Source organism: Gasterosteus aculeatus, chromosome 10 (assembly GCF_964276395.1).
Source record: "Gasterosteus aculeatus chromosome 10, fGasAcu3.hap1.1, whole genome shotgun sequence".
Classification (NCBI taxonomy): Eukaryota; Metazoa; Chordata; class Actinopteri; order Perciformes; family Gasterosteidae; genus Gasterosteus; species Gasterosteus aculeatus.
Window position 1 is genome coordinate 8790126 of NC_135697.1, and position 15767 is coordinate 8805892.

The 15767-nt window shown below is 41.9% G+C and overlaps 3 protein-coding genes and 1 pseudogene across 5 annotated transcripts; 1 reads left to right on the forward strand and 3 right to left on the reverse strand.

The window, feature by feature from the left end:
- Window positions 1–2035: 2035 nt before the first annotated feature.
- Window positions 2036–7322, reverse strand: LOC144383552 (krev interaction trapped protein 1-like). The gene is made up of 7 exons (XM_078081495.1): window positions 7291–7322; window positions 6889–7045; window positions 3377–3528; window positions 3125–3291; window positions 2914–3001; window positions 2609–2815; window positions 2036–2164 (listed from the first exon to the last, which is right to left on the reverse strand). The coding sequence occupies exons 2-7, from the start codon at window positions 7019–7021 to the stop codon at window positions 2051–2053; spliced, it is 861 nt and encodes a 286-aa protein (XP_077937621.1). The 5' UTR covers window positions 7022–7045; window positions 7291–7322; the 3' UTR covers window positions 2036–2050.
- On the reverse strand, window positions 4274–5346 carry LOC144383553 (protein rapunzel pseudogene; annotated as a pseudogene). The gene has a single exon (XR_013450998.1). The product of XR_013450998.1 is annotated as a protein rapunzel pseudogene (transcript).
- Window positions 7323–9527: 2205 nt separating the features above from the next.
- On the reverse strand, window positions 9528–11479 carry LOC120826827 (protein rapunzel). Of its 2 annotated transcripts, none has more exons than XM_040189382.2 (2): window positions 11349–11479; window positions 9528–10509 (listed from the first exon to the last, which is right to left on the reverse strand). In XM_040189382.2, exon 2 carries the CDS (start codon window positions 10490–10492, stop codon window positions 9806–9808), a length of 687 nt encoding a protein of 228 aa, XP_040045316.2. In that variant the 5' UTR covers window positions 10493–10509; window positions 11349–11479; the 3' UTR covers window positions 9528–9805. The 2 variants fall into 2 exon arrangements, with proteins under 2 accessions (XP_040045316.2, XP_040045317.2); XM_040189383.2 differs by having other exon boundaries at window positions 9528–10516; window positions 11349–11472.
- A 1632-nt stretch (window positions 11480–13111) lies between these two features.
- On the forward strand, window positions 13112–15569 carry LOC120825948 (1-phosphatidylinositol phosphodiesterase). The gene is made up of 4 exons (XM_040187817.2): window positions 13112–13294; window positions 13807–13890; window positions 14188–14758; window positions 14985–15569. Exons 2-4 carry the CDS (start codon window positions 13820–13822, stop codon window positions 15357–15359), a joined length of 1017 nt encoding a protein of 338 aa, XP_040043751.2. The 5' UTR covers window positions 13112–13294; window positions 13807–13819; the 3' UTR covers window positions 15360–15569.
- Window positions 15570–15767: the final 198 nt, after the last annotated feature.

Here is a 15767-nt window from a genome sequence, read left to right on the forward strand (position 1 = left end):
TATCCTTCTCAATGTTGTCTTGCAGGACAAATAACTCTGGCACCACAGTGGCTGTGTCTTCATAGTAAGACAAAGTAGCCGAACACAAACTGAGCCCTTTCCATCTAGCCGGAGGTCCATCAGGAACAAGACCTCTCACCATAGAAACTGTTTCTTCCCGTCATCAGTTGGTCTCATGAACCCAGTCAGAGTGCCCCATTGACCCAAATACTCCATCCCTGGAACATTTGCACTGTGGTTTCTCTCATCATGGAAATATCTGTACATAGATTTGTATTTAAACATTTTGATTTTGACCTTTTTTTATTATTTTGCTTTAGAACATGTTGCTGCGTGCTGTAGTAAAATCTTACGTTTTCCCCTTTAGTTTTTGCCAGACAGAGACCAAACTTTTAAAAAAGCGATATGAAAAATTATCTGAGTGAAATGAATTAGTCTAAATGTATTTGATTCGATGACATGGGCGATCCATTGTACTTTAATATGCATGCTAACATAATAGTCATTATGAGCCACACCACATAAGCATTGTGTGCACATGTTACATTCAGACACCTGTGAAATACACCTGTTGTATATTCTGCTTCACCAGAAAATAACATGAATGTTGCCATAAGTCAAGATACCTGGCACGGGAGCCCCATCTAAAAGGGCCCTGAACCGCCATAGACTATTATATGATATGACATTTAGCTGACAGAGGAATGTCCCTGGCTACATTGCAGATTGTGATTTAACCAACAAAATATAACTTATAATATAATGAATTGTTATTCAATTAACATAATAGTGTTGCATTTGAGCAGTTCAAGAAATGCTCTGTGATTGTTAGAAATGTTGGTGGTTACAGGCAGTTTATATCAAGTCTTGCAACGGGGGAAATGTATGTAGAAACAAAAACACATCAACGTAAAATCGACAACACTTAACAACGTGGTGACGTACAGAATGTTTTGGATGAATGGCGGTTAAGTGATAAGTCAAGTAGACAATTTGCATTGAAATGGGAGAGTGGTGCTTCTCCTGCAGGTTAAGCAATAAATAACTTCAAGGAAGGGAAAAACCGTTTATTTTTAACATTATCCAGCAGTCATTTAACATGAGCACGCTTTACCCTGCAGCCAAAGTGAACTGCAAAGAGCCGCTGCGTGTCTGCTGCAGACAACCTGCTGGTCTCTCTGCAGGCTCTACTGCTTTTCAGTGTCCAAATTTTTCTTTTAAAAGACAACGTCCTGACAATACACCCCTACCAACTGTGAAGACACAATATTTTTTATCGCATTGCTACAAGGCCATAAATATAGTATTGTGATGTATGTTGATACTGAAATATCACCTGATTTCAATTACATTTGTAATACATAACATAATATATAGTTTTATTCTATTAATAACCAGTTTATGTCATGGATGCATTCTCTGTATCAGTGGAAATTGTTTTAAAAGGTAATTTTATAATTTTGCCTTTTGCTACAAACCCCTAGAATGAATCATTTAAGTTAAGAAATCACCTCAGTTGATTCATTATATAAATTAAACACAATGTAGTTCAGGCTTTGCAAGACAAACTCCCAATACACCCTTATTTATACATGTTTATTAAAGCAACATTAAATAAACATATTTACATGCACTCAAAATATATGACCTGTGAAAATACACAATGTGAGGTTGCAAAAGCTTTCAGTAAGCCGAATATACAAAATAAGGCACTTGTGAGGTGACTTTGCTCTTTGTCTTGAGTCCTGCAGTCAGGTGGGTCAGTAGGAGGAATCTGCACGGGATCCACTGCAGCAGGTTTTCAGCCATAAGCATATTTGTCCATTATGCTTTTATCATTTGGTGTCATCTGTCCACTCAGCTTCATCAAGAGCTTCACAATAAGGCCCGCCTGTAAGGAAATAATGAACACAAGTGAGACAGCGTTTATGACATAACATCATTTCAACACATTTTGAACTGGAGCTGTCATCACAATATCCTGCTCTTCAAATGCACTCGGGATACAGTCATTATTTGTATACATTACAATAGCAACGTCTTAGAAGAGTTACCTGCTTTGTGTGCAGTTCATTTTGTTGTCACCACTGTGTATCTGGAAGTACTGGTCGGCGTGCCCGAGCTGCCACATGAACGTGCCGTATTCTAAACTGATCAGAGGGACCTGACAAAATAGACAAAAAACACTTTGCATTATCTTTTTAATATACATAAGTTTGTATGCCCAAGTTGCAGCCAACCAGTAGTTAACGGAGATATAACACCTGAAAACTTATTGTAACATTTATATTCAGTATGAGCTCATCTGAGCTCTCCATTTAGGATATATGATGTTTAAATAGTATCATAATAAATGGCCGCTTAAATTAGACTTCAAAAATTGGATAAAAGATGTGAAAAACATGTAGATGTATATGTGATAATTTTCCGTATATTTCCCCAATATTCCGCCTAACATTTGTGGTGAAGAAAACGTTGACATCTTCACTAGAATTTAAAATATGTTCCGCTTGTGCCACCTAATTGCAGGTCTTTAATTCCTACATTCATTTGAATAAATTAGGAAATGTGTTGCTGTGTTGTAAAACCTTGATGAAAGTGAGGATACCTTGGTCTCCATGTTCATGAGGTGCAGCCCTTTTGTGTTGACCCCGACGTAGACGCGGATGACCTTATGGTTGCTGGCGCTGGCCTTGGTGTAGACCTGACCCGTGAAGAAGGCCGCGCCGTAGGTCGGGATGTCCCAGCAGTTCTGCAGGAAGAGTCGCTGCAGGTGGTGCATCTCTTTACTCACCCCCTCGCTGGTGCTCAGGGCCTGTCGGAGAGGGAGAAGAGCCGCCTTTCCGTGATGCCAGCAGTAGGTTTTCATTTGATGTCTAAAAGGATCTTTTACAATGAATACGTCAGGCGTACTTTGTATTCATGCAGAATCCTGTTGGTCCAGTGGTAAGCTTTACTTTTCACTTTGGAAATCGGCACAATTGACTTCAGGTTTTCCTCGCTGTTGAAAACAAAACACAGCAGCTTTTTTTTACTTCGCAACAATGAAGGAAATGGTTCATGTTGACATGTAAGAGGTCAATGCAATGTTGGGTTTAAATGAGAGTTAAAAACAGTGATTTACTTGAGGAACCCTTGCTTGTGCTTCTTGCTCTCGTAGCTGCCGTATATGATCTGCAGGAGGAGGCTGGCCAGAGTGATCAGCTTGGTGTCGGGAGCAGGAAAGAAGCCCTTCAGGAGGCAGTGACGGGCTTCGTCGAACAGAATGAGGATGGCGAGAGGGTCCTCCACCTGGAAATGAACAGTGAGCCGCAACTAATTGACACATTCCAAAACTTTAGTCAAGGAGATTCTTGTGCAATACAAATTTAGCTACCTTTTTCTCAACGTCGAGAGGCAGCCGGACGTCCCGGCGGAGGAAAAGCTGAGAAGTTTCCCTTTGAGGATCCAGCAGCGTCAGGTCCGTCACAATCTCTGTCCAGATCCGCAGGTGCTGCAGGGGCTTGTGGTACGGCTTCAGCTGCAGGTCTGACACACGAAAAGCACATTAATGATACCTTACAAAAGGCTTGTTGTTAAGATTAAAAGATACAAAAGGTTTTGCCTTCTTGAAGACTAAAAATACTCATACAAGATCCGATCAAACTAATCTGATATGAAAAACAAAACAAAAGCAAAGACAAGCTTAACAGCTTGTTTTTGCTTTTCTCTGAGGTAGATGGGCTTCCTGATTTGGTATTTGATTTAATTTACACATTTGCGGCAGGGGTACCCAGCTGGTCGGGTACATTATTGCGTATTGTTCGGAAGATAACATTAAAAATATGACTGGGAATAACGTGGGTTACTTGCCTGTCTGGCGCCCAACCTGTCCTTCGTTTTAAAGATGCAGCCCTACGCTACATAGCGCGTTTTGTTCCATCGCACAGAGCCAGGCAAGCGGTTTTCTCCAGTTGTATTCATCCTGCTAATCTTCATTTCCCAACCTGCTATGGAATTTCATTAAATATTGTTACCTGTTGGTGGGACTCTTTCTACCAGGTGTAATTTAAAGGTTAGGAATGAAATAGTTTTACGAGTTTATAGAGGAGAAGTTGTGTCTGCGTAATATGGATACAAAATGTTAATCCAGGTTGAATTCAAAGCTACAAGGCTCCACAGCCTTAATACATCGGTTACTGCTGCCGATGGGTTTGAAAATACAGATTGTTGGTTTTATTGTGAATGAAATGGGTTTTATTGTGAATGAAATGGATTTCACAAATGTACAACATTATCGACTAATAGTTTTAATTCAAGCGATTGTACAAAACTTCAGCACATAATCAACTGAAACGTACCATGGTCCCTTTGAAACAAATGTAATACAATGTTTATACAAAAACCCAAATGAGAATTAAAGCATGGCTGTTTTATTAAAGGTATATATCATAACATCTTTTATCTTTTTGGTCCACAGCTAAGAGTAGACATTGCGCTCTATGATGCCCATGTTCAGGATGAGTTGTCTTTGCACTGACTGAGCACCGCCTCCATCTTCTCCTGGATCTCAGCTACCCTCTTGGCCCACTTCTTCTGCATCTCATCTTTGTCATCCTCGACCACAGCTGTGTAGCCCATGAGGGCGATGAGGCCCATGTGGAACAGGTGGATGATGTGTGAACAGTGGTACTCCATGGTCTTCCGGTCGCCATTGCAGCTGTCAAAGTAGGCGTTCAGCAAGGGTTTTGCAAACAGCAGCTCTATGCCCATTATCCCTTTGTAGTACACATCCAGGCTCATGTCGTCCTTCTCTTTCCAATAAGTCTTCTTGAAGGCCTCCATGTGGAGCTGGGTTTTGCTCGGATCTTCTTTCACGTTTTTCACCATGTCATTGAAGGCTTCGTACTGGCGCCTAATGTTAACATCGAGCTTGCCATAGGTTTCGTTCACTTCGTTGAGGTGGATCTGCATCAGACATTCACTATTCTTTTTGGAGATGGTCTCCAGTTCGGAGTGGAGCGGCTGGAACTCCTTGTCCAGAGCGTGGCCCTCCTCCTTGATAAGGCCTTTGCGAGCCACACCTACCAGGGAGGAGATTATCCCAAAGATGGGGTGGATGGAGGAGGCGAAGGAAGACACCTTTTCCAGGCAGTGCAGCACCATGACTGCAGTGTCCTTAATATTTTCTGCATCAGCCATCACTGCGAAAAGTAAGTCAGGAGGCTGGGAAAAAAATAAAAGGTGTTTAAACTATATATAGTATGTCTTTAAGATGCACGGTAGCTTCTAACCACAATCTAAAAGCTTTAACTAAATCATTGCTCATGGCGAACTCTCAGGTTGCTGGTCCACATTTCACCAGCTGCTACACAAACGCCATGTTGTAGGCAGTGTCCTCTTACATTCTAATGTTACTGGCAACAGGTCACATGCTCGCTCATTTTGTCTGGAAGGATAAACAAAGCTCCATCTTAAGGAGGAAACTTAAAGCAAACAACAATTTTGTTATTTATTCATATAGCAGTGCAGCATTACAGGCATCTTCAACTAGTTCCCCAGAATAGAGACAATAATCTGTGATGCAGCAGTGCAGCACTTACATAACTCTCAAACTAGTTCCTGAGAACAGAGACAAGAATGAATCTGTGATTCAGCAGTGCAGCATTTACATGACTCTCAAACTAGTTCCTGAGAACAGAGACAAGAATGAATCTGCAATACAACTTTCTCATATTTGTGTTTTGTATCCATCATCCTTCTCAATGTTGTTTTGCAGGCCAAATAACTCGGGCACCACAGTGGCTGTGTTTTCATAGTAAGACAAAGTAGCCGAACACAAACTTTGAGCCCTTTCCATCTAGCCGGAGGTCCATCAGGACCAAGACCTCTCACCATAGAAACAGTTTCTTCCCGTCATCAGTTGGTCTCATGAACCCAGTCAGATTGCCCCATTGACCCAAATACTCCATCCCTGGAACATTTGCACTGTGGTTTCTCTCACCATGGAAATATCTGTACATAGATTTGTATTTAAACATACTTATCTGTTTTTATTTATTTTAATTTTGCGTGTATATTTTTACCTTATTTTACATTACCTTATTTTATCCTTATCCAATCATCAAGACAAAATTCTTCTGTTTTAAATATGTGGCTTCTAATTTTGATTCTGACAAGAAGGACCGGAAATAAACAAATAGTAACCTGTCGTGACTTTTGTATCATCTTTCAACTAACATTAGCTTCCAATGGCTATTGGACACCACTTCGAAAATTATCATCTCTCACGTTCATTCCGTTAGTCGGTCATTGCTGACTCAGTTATCACACAGATTTTATAACATCATAGATTAAAAAGCAGTGATACAAAAGATGTTTACTCCCCAGAGATAAGACGGTTGGAATCTACTGAAGTCGACTGGCTTTCCTTTCCCCCATTTATCTCCCTGTCGAGGAGGACATCCCCCTTCCTGCCAAATGAGGTAGTAGACACCTGAATGACCCACTGATTGGATGAAGGAAGCTCCTTCAGCTCCACCCACAGACAAGGTCTTTATTGCGTTGTTTTACTCCCCGTTCCCCATACCTTCATAATTAGAATAGGCGACCAGATTCCTGCCATTGTCAATGAGAAAGACACGTCACACTTGTTTGGCTCAGTTCACCCAAATCACAGAAGATATATTTTGTCATTTATATTAGTTATTATGAGGCCAAGCTGATGGTTTAGGTGTTTTTTGCCGAGGATTAGAAATACAAATTGAATGTAAATTCTTAGAATCTGAAGACTAAAAATAATTCTACACGATCCAATCAAACTAATCTGATATGAAAAAAGCTTGTCTATGCTTTTGGTTTGACAGCCAGAGGATGAACAGATGTCACATATCTTCTGAGGGGACTCACGGAGGTTCTCTGAGCAGATCCAGATGGTAAAGTACTGCTGGGTGTCCCGTGAAAGACGCATGCCTTCCATGATCTGCTGCACCGTCGTGTTGTTGCCGCGCTTCAGCTCCACGGAGCGATACGAGCCGTCCATGCGGCAGATACGCACCTTCTCATACTGCGGAACGCACAAAAAACAACAACAAGTAAGACAGCTTACTTGTGTTGACAAACAAAATAACTTTTTATTTAAAATGGGCAGCACCATCTAGTGAGAGCAGCAGAATGCCACTGAAATATGTCACGAAAACTAATTTCTTTAATGTCCCTCAAGCACATAGTATAACATGGAAAAGTGAGGCGTACTTGAGAATATGTGAATGTGTTTGGATAAAGAAAGAAAAAACTTTACAAGTGTCTTACCACAAAAGGCTCTCGTTATGGAGAAAACTGTGTAGAACTTTAAAGACATAAACACAATGTTTGTCATAACGTTACACACGGAGACAAGAATCTGTGATGCAGCAGTGCAGCATTTACATGACTCTCAAGCTAGTTCCTGAGAACAGAGACAAGAATGTATCTGTGATGCAGCAGTGCAAGCATTTACATGACTCTCAAACTAGTTCCTGAGAACAGAGACAAGAATGAATCTGCAATACAACTTTCTCATATTTGTGTTTTGTATCCATCATCCTTCTCAATGTTGTTTTGCAGGCCAAATAACTCGGGCACCACAGTGGCTGTGTTTTCATAGTAAGACAAAGTAGCCGAACACAAACTTTGAGCCCTTTCCATCTAGCCGGAGGTCCATCAGGACCAAGACCTCTCACCATAGAAACAGTTTCTTCCCGTCATCAGTTGGTCTCATGAACCCAGTCAGAGTGCCCCATTGACCCAAATACTCCATCCCTGGAACATTTGCACTGTGGTTTCTCTCACCATGGAAATATCTGACAAGACAAGAGACAAGAATGAATCTGTGATGCAGCAGTGCAGCATTTACATGACTCTCAAACTAGTTCCTGAGAACAGAGACAAGAATGAATCTGTGATTCAGCAGTGCAGCATTTACATAACTCTCAAACTAGTTCCTGAGAACAGAGACAAGAATGAATCTGTGATTCAGCAGTGCAGCATTTACATAACTCTCAAACTAGTTCCTGAGAACAGAGAGAAAAATGTACCTGCGATGCAACTTCCTCATAGATTTGTTTACATCAATTATCCTTCTCAATGTTGTCTTGCAGGACAAATAACTCTGGCACCACAGTGGCTGTGTCTTCATAGTAAGACAAAGTAGCCGAACACAAACTGAGCCCTTTCCATCTAGCCGGAGGTCCATCAGGAACAAGACCTCTCACCATAGAAACTGTTTCTTCCCGTCATCAGTTGGTCTCATGAACCCAGTCAGATTGCCCCATTGACCCAAATACTCCATCCCTGGAACATGTGCACTGTGGTTTCTCTCGCCATGGAAATATCTGTACATAGATTTGTATTTAAACATACTTATCTGTTTATATTGTTTTCATTTTGCGTGTAGATTTTTACCTTATTTTATTCTTATATTGCACCAATCATCAAGACAAATTCCTTTATGTGTAAAATATGTGGCTTCTGATTCTGACATTCTGATCAGAATGTTTACGAAAACAACTTGGCCCGCTGTATCAAACTAGTATTGATACGTGGTTCTAGTCCACAAGCAGTGGTGTTTTCTTACAGAGGCCAAGAGAAGCCAGGCTTCCTCACTTTTTTCAGAATATAACTTATTTAATCATCATTGGGTATTACTGAACAGTTTACGTAATCCCTGTGTTGCGTCTCTGTCGTCTCCTCCTCGTCTCATGAAGTGTAGAACAGCGTCCCTCTAAATGTTACGTCGTGAATGAGCGTTGAAAACATGGTACTGCACCCTGCGGTCTCAGACGAGCTGCAGTCGCGTCCGTGAGGAAGCCAAGCAGGCCTCCCTCGATGCAGCGTTACTTTTGGCAGCTATTTTTGATTTAGTCTTAGTCTTTCGACGAAAATTAATTTTCGTTTTAGTCACATTAAGTCATTTGAATCCTTCTTAGTTTTAGTCGACGAAAACTAATTACATTTTAGTCTAGTTTTATTCACATTTAATAGCCATATTGTAGCAGGCGAAGCCTCCACCTGTCACGTGTGTTCGCGCGTCTATGTTGCTTAGTAACGAACGTACGGTGGCCGAGACGGTGTAACGCCGCCTTCTCACGATGTGGCGCGTGAACTATGGTTGAAATGCGTGTGTCTCGCGCTTAATGCGCGAGGCTTCAGAACCTGCAATGAGTTTAGTGTCGGTAGCACATTTTGTTCCATCGCACAGAGCCAGCCAAGCTGTTTTCTCCAGTTGTATTCATCATGCTAAGCTAAGCTAATCTTCATTTCCCAACCCGCTATGGAATTTCATATATGGTTACCTGTGGACGGGTCTCTTTCTATCAGGTGTAATTAAAGGTTAGGAATAAAATAGTTTTTAGGACTTTATTCTTCATCTGTGTCATCTCCACAGATTGTAACGTTAGCTGGGTTTAACATCAAATGTGTTCAACAGAAGTAATATGAGTTTATTTACAGAATAGGGTTTCGTGTGTGTGCCGATGGGTTTAAAAACATAGGTGTTATTGTGAATGAAATGGATTTCACAAATATACAACTTTATTGACCAATAATATATTCATTTTAATTCAAGCGATTGTACAAAACTTCTGCTTATATTGCCAAATAATAAATCTACTGAAACATACAATTGTCTCTTTGAAACACATGTTTACAACGTCTGTAAAATAATTAAAATGAAGCAATAAGAACAATAATTAAAGCATGACATTTTTTTAAAGATATATATTTATAACATCTTTTGTCTTTTTGGTCCACAGCTAAGAGTAGACATTGCTCGCTATGATGCCCATGTTCAGGATGAGTTGTCTTTGCACTGACTGAGCACCTCCTGCATCTTCTCCTGGATCTCAGCTACCCTCTTGGCCCACTTCTCCCGCACCTCGTCTTCGTCATCCTCGGTCACAGCTGTGTAGGCCATGAGGGTGATGAGGCCCATGTGGAACAGGTGGGTGATGTGTGAACAGCGGCGCTCCATTATCTCCCGGTCGCCGTCGCAGCTGTCAAGGTAGACCTTCAGCAAGGGTTTTCCAAACAGCAGCTTGGTACCCATCACCCCGCGGTAGTACACATCCAGGCTCATGTCGCTCTTGTCTCTCTCATAAGTCTTCTCGAAGGCCGCCATGTGGCGCTGTGTGTTGTCCGGATCTTTTTTCACCTTTGCCACCATGTCATTGAAGGCAGTGTACTGGTGCTTAATGAACTCCTCGTACTTGCCATAGGTTTCGTTCACTTCGTCGATGCGGATCTGCCTCAGGCATTGGCGGTTCTTTTCGGAGATGGTCTCCAGTTTGGAGTGGAGCGGCTGGAACTCCTTGTCCAGAGCGTGGCCCTCCTCCTTGATAAGGCCTTTGCGAGCCACACCTACCAGGGAGGAGACTATCCCAAAGATGGGGTCGATGGAGGCGGCGAAGGAAGACACCTTTTCCACGCAGCACAGCACCTTGACTGCAGTTTTCTTGATCTTTTCTGCATCAGCCATCACTGCCCAAAGTAAGTCTGGAGGCTGGAAAAAAAATACTAGATGTTTAAAGCATGTAGACGCAAGATAGCTTCCAACCACAATTTAAAAACTTGAACTAAATCACTAGTGAGAGGGTCTATGGCCTAAAAACTAAACTCATGGCAAACTTTTTGCTGGGTCCACATGTCACCAGCTGCTGCACAAAAGCCATGTTGTAGACCGTGTCCTCTTACAGTCTAATGTTGCTGGCAACAGATCACATGCACGCTCATGTTGTCTGCAAGGATAAACAAAGCTCCATCTTAAGGAGGAAACTTGGGCTTAAAGCAAAAACAACAGTTTTGCTATTTATTCTTCTGTCACAAATTAGAATGAATTTAGTTTAATATAAAGTATTGTGTTTTGAGCTTTAGTCATGTTAATTATAATAAAACTGTTAAGTGCAGCATTACAGAAATCTAGTTCCTAATCGAAATTAAACACACATTGATCTGTGGTGCAGCTTCCTCATAGTTTTCACATTAATAGTCCTGCAGGAAAAATAACTCAGACCTCAGTGGGTGTGTCTTCATAGTAACACAAGAAAGACAGGAAATAAACAAATGGTAACCTGTCGTGACGTTTGTTGTACCATCTGTATCAATTCAAATAGCTTCAATGGCTATTTGGCACCTTGGCATTAAAGTGGGGATGTATTAATTACTTCTGTTTAAGAGCCTTTCTCTCATTTCCTGATTCACAAAAATATCATGAATCAGCCATCTTTCACGTTCATTCCATTAGTCGGTTAATGCTGACTCAGTTATCACACCGATTTTATAACATCCTTTTGGTCATAGATTAGAAATCAGTGATATAAAAGATGTTTACTCACCAGAGATAAAACGGTTGGAATCACTGCGTCTACTGAAGCTGACTGACTTTCCTTTCCACCATTTCGCTCCCTGTCGATGAGGACCGCCCCTTCCTGCCAAATAAGGGAGGAGACCCCGGAAGTGACTCACGCATGCCGTGTACTGATTGGATGAAGGGAGATCCTTTAGCTCCACCCACGTACAATGAATGACAGGGCAAGCTCATCATTGCGTTGTTTTACTCCCTGTTCTCCACACCTTCCAAATTTGAATGGGTGACCAGATTCCTGCCATTGTCAAGGGCAGAGAAAGACACGTCACACTTGTTTGGTCAGTTCACCCAAATCACACGATCACAAGATATATTTTGTCATTTGTATCAGTTGTTATAAGGGCAAGCAGATGGTTTAGGGTTTATTTGGCAAGAATTAAAAATTCAATTTGAATGGAGATAAATTTGATTTTGTTTGTGGTGCTTGCAGTTTTTAACATCAATATTTCTTTCGATACACTCATCACAGACAAGGAGCACACTTTAACAGTGATTGTTTTAAAAATGCACCAGCATTTGTCATTTGTTATTAATTATTATTCTTTTTATCATAGGATTTAATTATGCAGGTAGTTTAAAGCTGAAACATCTAAGAAATGTTGATACCGTAGCCACAATCATGCATTCATTTAAGTTGCACAGTGCTTTCGGTCCACTCTTGCCGACAGCTCTGTTTGCAGAAGAGCTTTTGAAGATGTGTCCCTTCGGTGTCATCTAGCGGTGCTATAGGGAATGAAATCATGGCCTACAGCCATACATTTCTCAGTCTCCTCACATCAGCCTCCTGCTCACCCGGGACTACCCCAAATATTGTTTAATATCAACTTGGCTAGTTGCTTTAAAAAAATTCAAATAGTGTTAATGTAATATTGTGAATAGCTTGATTGTATATTTTAGAGAAATTCCTCTTTGTTGCTCACCTTGAAAGTAAATCTTGGCTAATTATTTATTAGAAAGTTATGGAATTGGAAATGTTCTCTCTATAATTATTGACAGCTAAACAAACAGTTATTGGACACGTCTGTTATGTAATATTTGACTCCCCCCCCCTAGTGACATGAGACAACATAGGAAAACATCTGCAGATTTTTCCATGTTCCACGATCCCTTGAACACACACACACACACACACACACACACACACACACACACACACACACACACACACACACACACACACACACACACACACACACACCAGACACACTCCCACCGGACTCCCTCATCCCCTCCTGCACACAGAACGCACTGCCTCGGTCTGTATTCGGTCAGTATTGTGTGTGATGGATAATAAACACCTAGTTCAAAAATATGATCAAACAATACAAATACAGACACCGTTAAAATTCACAAACTTATTTTAGTACTAGCTAGAGTTTTGGACACACATGGTTCTACAAGTACACAGGCTCCCTGATAGGAGCCGGGTGGGAAAACATTCACCTGTCCTTCATGAACACGCATAAACCCCGAATGCTGTTGTAGCCAAAGTAATAATTTCTTCTTCATAAAGTCACTATGTTGACTAGATACAATTTAGTTTTTTTCAATCCGTTTAGCACTAATTCACATTGGTTGATCCACTTTCATGAGTTGTTTTTCTAGTGTGTTTCTTTCTGAATCACACAAAAAAATGAGGAATGGGATCAGATAGATAGCACACACACACACACACACACACACACACACAAACACACACAAAACACTCTCCTCCCACCCCGGCTCTGTATCGCAGAGCCCTGCTGCTCCTCTGTGGCGTTTCCCACAGTGACACAACAGGTCAACGCTGCCTCTGTCATTTTGCGCCTGACCCCCCTGCGCTCCTCTCTCTCTCTCTCTCTCTCTCTCTCTCTTTCTCTTTATTTCCCCCAGGGCACCCGGACCGGACGCAGGACGGGTACCTTCTGGTTTCAGGTAGGAACAGGTGCGGACGGGAGCAGCACTTCATCACATCAGCATGTTTGACTCAGCAGCGGAGGGCGGTCTGGTTCAGTTTTGGGATTATGAAGGTTTTAGCCTGCCATTGAAATGGCCTGCAGGGATGGGTTGCGGTCGATCTCAGTTGGTCCGGGATCGGATTGTTTCCACCGTTTATTTTTTGTTTTTTTATATTGGCTAGCTTTCAACAAAAATATTTTTTCTTTTTTAGTAATCGGCAGGTGCATGTTCAGCTCTGAGAGAATTAGAGTTAATGGGTAGTTTGGAATGACGTTAATCTAAACTTTAGATTTTAAAGTGTTTTTAGCCGCCATGTGTTGCCTGTGCTTCATGAATGTAAATATGCTTTTATTATTGCTGTGATTGTTTTGAATGTATAGATCAAATTAGAATAGGATTTTTTGGGGGCAGTTCTTTTTCCACATTAAATGCAGTTAAATGCTGACCTCAGTTGTATTTGTCTTTCCATTGCCTCTGCTGATAATTAGAACTGATCAATCAATGATGGGGGGCATCAGAGGAGGTCCGGTGAAAATACAGAAGAGGTTAATTGAGCTGTTGGTGCTAGTTAGGTGAGTAAATTGAAAATATGTTAGCTGGAAATAAGAAAAACACTGTTTTAACAACTTAATTAACCAGCCAAGACAATGGATGGCTATACGTTTTAGAATATATTAAATACAGTACATTATAGATTAAAAAAAGTTGTACAAAAGCATATAAATTGTAATTCAATTACTCATTTTTTCTTCTTCTCGTCTCATGAACAACAAGACACCCAACCTTTGACATCCTCTGAGAACGAGGACTATCTTGTTTAGACGTATTTTCTACAAGACAAATTCTGACAAATGTCTGTTATTTTTCAGTATCATTGATTTGACTCGCGGTGCCATTCAGAGACCAGACTACGATGACACACCCGACCCGGAGTTCCTCAACCCGTCGTGGATGGCGAGCATCCCCGATGATCAGCCACTGTCTGAGGTCACTATGCCCGGCACCCACAACACCATGGCCCTGTACGGCGGCGTCTATGCAGAGTGCCAGACCTGGAGCTTGGCCTCCCAGCTCCGAGCCGGCGTCCGATTCCTCGACATCCGTGTCCGCCACGTCAAGGGGAACCTCACCATCCATCACGGCGTGTCGTATCAGTGGGCGCACTTCGGCCAAGTTCTAGAGGGTGTGGCCGACTTCCTCGGCGAGTATCCCAGTGAGACGGTGCTGATGCGCGTGAAGGAGGAGTTCAGTGAGACGTACGACATCTACGGTGCTGTGGTCGACCACATCCATCGCTACGCCAACTGGGACCTGCTGTGGCACAGCCGGCTCGTGCCGACCATGGGAGAGGCCAGAGGGAAACTCGTCGTTCTGCAAGACTTCTCTGGGCCGGACTTGGGGATGCACTATGGCTCCTTGGACATAGCGGATGATTGGAGTGTATGAAAGCATCTTTTTCAAACATTTTCTGTAAAATTTTGTATACACTGAGATGCCTCACTTACAGCTCAGTTAGCCAGCAGTTGTAGCGGTCAAAGGGTCAGAATCAAAAACTGCCAAGTACATTTCAAAGGGTATTCCTGGAACACCGGACCACAACAATATGGTGATGTCATGAATAGTTCCTGAAAATAATCTAGATGATTGTTTTTGCGGTTTCTCGTAGGTACCCACAGTTCTGCATGTGAAGGAGAAATGGCAGAGCGTCTATGAGCACCTGGAGGCTGCACCTGCAGGCAACAAGGCCCAGATATTTCTCACCTTCAGCAGCGGAGCTGGTGTGTTTGCGTTCCCCAGAGCCGTCGCTCAGCGCGTCAATCCACAGCTGCACGACTACCTGAGGGCCAAGACAGACCTGAACCAGCGCCTTGGAATTGTATGCATGGACTTCCCTGCCGCTCCTATTATTGAAATGATCATTAGCTTCCAACTGAAAGAGGCCAAAAATAGCCGGAATGGCATTAACACCGTATCTGGCAAGGCAAGTTGGAAATATGTAATTTCTTCTCTGAAAAAGAAGATGTTCGAATATTTAATTTAAAAGTTAATGCCTGAGCCAAAATCACGCACAAGGGAATAGTAGATTTGTCAGTGACTGTACAATCAATGAGACATCAATATGGACATCAATTAATGCAATTATAGTTGCAACCTTACTACTTTACTGTAACGGACATGATGTAAATTGTGCCTTCTCATTGAGTCATTCACCAAAGATAATGGAAACAAAATAAACGTTGCATTGATCGTATCAGAAATGGTAGCGTGGAAGTTTGTGAAGCACTAAACAACAGTGAAAACTGGTAAAGTGCATTATAGTTGCTGTTTTTTGGGTAGATATACATCACCAGGCAGGTCATGACTGCTTGCATCGGTCCCGGCTCAAGGACCGATGCAAGCAGTCGTGTTTCATTGTCACTGATTGAGCTGCTGCAGAGACACATGCTGT

Bases quoted from the DNA above. Each gene is read 5' to 3' on its own strand.
- LOC120826827 (XM_040189382.2), bottom strand. From the start codon at position 10,492: ATGGCTGATGCAGAAAAGATCAAGAAAACTGCAGTCAAGGTGCTGTGC.
- LOC120825948 (XM_040187817.2), top strand. From the start codon at position 13,820: ATGATGGGGGGCATCAGAGGAGGTCCGGTGAAAATACAGAAGAGGTTA. The intron at 13,891-14,187 runs GTGAGTAAATTG...GTTATTTTTCAG, and splicing joins GAGCTGTTGGTGCTAGTTAG to TATCATTGATTTGACTCGCG. The intron at 14,759-14,984 runs GTATGAAAGCAT...GGTTTCTCGTAG, and splicing joins ACATAGCGGATGATTGGAGT to GTACCCACAGTTCTGCATGT.
- LOC144383552 (XM_078081495.1), bottom strand. From the start codon at position 7,021: ATGGACGGCTCGTATCGCTCCGTGGAGCTGAAGCGCGGCAACAACACG. The intron at 3,529-6,888 runs GTGAGTCCCCTC...TTCGTGTGTCAG, and splicing joins GATCTGCTCAGAGAACCTCC to ACCTGCAGCTGAAGCCGTAC. The intron at 2,816-2,913 runs GTACGCCTGACG...CCTCTCCGACAG, and splicing joins GGATTCTGCATGAATACAAA to GCCCTGAGCACCAGCGAGGG.